Raw genomic sequence first — 2,752 nt, 5'->3', positions numbered from 1 at the left:
CCTTTATTCAAGATTTTTAAATCAACCACTGCCCTTCAATAATACTCATCCACATCCTCATCTCACTCAGTCATTTTTCCAGGCACCGGCAAATATTCAGGGTAAATAGGCTTTCGACAACGAGGATCATCAGCCACCTTTCCAGTCTAAAGATGATGAAACCCACTTTACAATTTTTTGAATAGTTCTAAAACATTAATGCCAGTTAATGATGCAGTTTTGCACAATGTTCAGGTTGAAGTGTGAAGGTTATTGATATGCAAGGTTATTTTGATTTGTTGATGGAAAATTGAATATGTTGCATTGTATTTGTTTGCACTATTATAGCCACACAGTTTTCTCTTAATAAAAAGGAAACCGCAATAGCAGTACTGAAAATGTTATTTAAAAACTTATTGCAGCTATGTTAACAATTCAGCAAAGGAGCACAAAACTAAAATAACTAATTTGTGGTTAGGCCTGTCAAGATAACAGGTACATATTACAGTAAAATGCAAAAAGAAATGTTTTTTTTTTCTTTTAAACCTATGTGATTGCCCCGTGAAATCATTTTCCTGAACTGTGATTTGTTGGATAATTTGACTTGAATGTTTAAATAAAGTCATACATTTCCTGAGGTTATTTCATTTTATTTGTGTCAATTGTGCGTTGAAATAGGCTCCAGCATCCCATGCAATCCTAGAGTAGGCCTAAATAAAATTTATTTTCATTTAATTCATTTTTTTTATACATAATGCAAAGCAACTCACTTATAAACTACACATGAAACATCTCAGAATGGCTTTTAAAAGCATGAAGTTCAACTTTAATTTATTTTACACACAAGTCAAGTATCATCAAACAAATGATGCAAGATTTTTAAAACAGATTTCAATATATTGAGCTATTAAAATAATGACAAATAATGACCTTGAGCTTTTATTGAGCTATTAAAATAATGACAAATAATGACCTTGTAATGACACAGAAACTAACTAACAAATATATGTACAGATAAACATTGAGGTCAAAAAGTACAAAATGTTGAACGATATTGTAATGATTGTGACAGCCCAGTTTGTGGCTCAACGTTGGCTAAGAAAAAGCTGAGTCAGTACTTCTCTGACTCTTGATGGCTGCACATCTACAAATCCCCCTCCTTCAGCCCATCTCTCAACATGAGGAACAGTTCCACCAGCCTCTTCATAATTCTCCCCGTGCATTTCACACATGTTGTGGAGTGTGCAACATGCACTGATTATGGTGGGGACGAGGGAAATGTCCACATCCAGCCGTTTAGCAAGGCACCTCCACCGGCCCTCTAGTCGGCCGAAAGCGCACTCCACAGTCATCGTGGCTCTGCTGTGGCGCCCATTGAAGTACTTCTGCTCAGCTGTCAGGGTCTCTGTGTCACAGTATCCTTTTAACAGCCAGCTTCGAAGGGGATAAGCCGGGTCACCGAGCAGCATGATTGGCACTTGAACGCCCATTATCTCCTCAGTGTCCTTAAGATTTAAAAGCACAACAAAAGAAAAATAATTAAAGACATTGTATACGTTATAAATCACTAATACTAGATTACTCACTGGTGGAAAAAGCTCCCCTCTCTCTGCGAGTGAGTACACATGGGAATTCCGGAGTACCCTCGCATCATGAACACTCCCTGGCCATCCAGCATAGATGTTGGCGAAGCTGTTGGAAGACAGTGTTAAATTACTGAACAGTGTACAGTGTCCTATGTACAGTATTTTCAAGGATAATATTCTTGCAGATGTATGGTTCTACCAAAAGAAAGTGAGGCAAGTACAGTACTTTTAGACTATTATAAAAACAATATCTATATTTCTTACCAAAACCGATGATCCACGACACCCTGGAGCAGAACTGAGTGCCACCCTTTGCGGTTGAAATACTCTGCGTGGTTATCCTCTGCAGCAATGATGGGGATATGACTCCCATCAATAGCTCCTCCACACTGCGGGAAACCCCATCTCTGCTGGAAGCCTTCAATGACCTCTTGCAGGTCATCCCCTTTGGGCAGTTTTATGTAATGGGGCATGAGGACACGGCGAACTGCTTCGCAGAACTCGTGTACAATGCAGCAGACTGTAGACTTGGCTATGCCGAACAAGTTAGCTATCGTACGATAGCACGCACCTGTTGCTAGCCAATACACTGCAACGTGTTTCTGCACTGTTATAGGCCGCCGCAGACATGTCTCTTCCAGTGACAGAGTTAATCGAAGGCGCTCACAAACATAATCGAAGGTGGATCTGGTCATTCAAAAGTTACTGATGAATTCTGTATTAGTGAAGCCACTCAAATCAATATCCCACCACTCCTGGCTGCGACTCCGCACCCACACGTTTCTCTGTACCGACGTTGCTATCACTGCTCCACAAAACGCCATGGCCAAAAACCTTGCTCTCCTCCTTCTTTTTAATTTTCTTCTTAAAACGAGAAGATTGTAATTGTGCTGCTCCGTTGGGAAAATAACTTTAATATTGCAAAAAGAGCTCCGCTGTTGACTACACTGTTGTGACATCCATGTTTAACGTTAGCTACTTCCGCAAACAATGAGTGACGTCGTTGACCGTTGAGTACTCTTCTGCACATGCGTGTCACTTCTGGGTCATTTCACGTTCATTTCACGTTCATTTCACGTGCATTTAATTGGAAATGTGAACGGCCTTGCAAAAAAATCTAATTTTTTCAAAAAAATCAATTTTTTTAAAAAAAAATCAGAATTGAGCATTAAGCCATGCAGTGTGAA

The 2,752-nt window shown here is 39.7% G+C and overlaps 1 protein-coding gene across 1 annotated transcript; it reads right to left on the bottom strand.

Annotated features, from left to right (window-relative positions):
• Positions 1-955: 955 nt before the first annotated feature.
• Positions 956-2,139, bottom strand: LOC132099147 (uncharacterized). The gene is made up of 3 exons (XM_059505612.1): positions 1,830-2,139; positions 1,566-1,671; positions 956-1,484 (listed from the first exon to the last, which is right to left on the bottom strand). The coding sequence occupies exons 1-3, from the start codon at positions 2,036-2,038 to the stop codon at positions 1,065-1,067; spliced, it is 735 nt and encodes a 244-aa protein (XP_059361595.1). The 5' UTR covers positions 2,039-2,139; the 3' UTR covers positions 956-1,064.
• Between the last annotated feature and the right edge of the window lie 613 nt (positions 2,140-2,752).

This window comes from Carassius carassius, chromosome 22, assembly GCF_963082965.1.
Source record: "Carassius carassius chromosome 22, fCarCar2.1, whole genome shotgun sequence".
Lineage (NCBI taxonomy): Eukaryota > Metazoa > Chordata > Actinopteri > Cypriniformes > Cyprinidae > Carassius > Carassius carassius.
Note: the sequence above shows the minus strand (reverse complement) of the source record. Positions and strands in the feature narration are given on the sequence as shown.

Coding starts and splice junctions, on each gene's coding strand:
- LOC132099147 (XM_059505612.1), bottom strand. CDS start 2,038: ATGCCCCATTACATAAAACTGCCCAAAGGGGATGACCTGCAAGAGGTC. Junction 1,672..1,829: donor GTCGTGGATCATCGGTTTTG/GTAAGAAATATA, acceptor GTCTTCCAACAG/CTTCGCCAACATCTATGCTG. Junction 1,485..1,565: donor GAGGGGAGCTTTTTCCACCA/GTGAGTAATCTA, acceptor TTAAATCTTAAG/GACACTGAGGAGATAATGGG.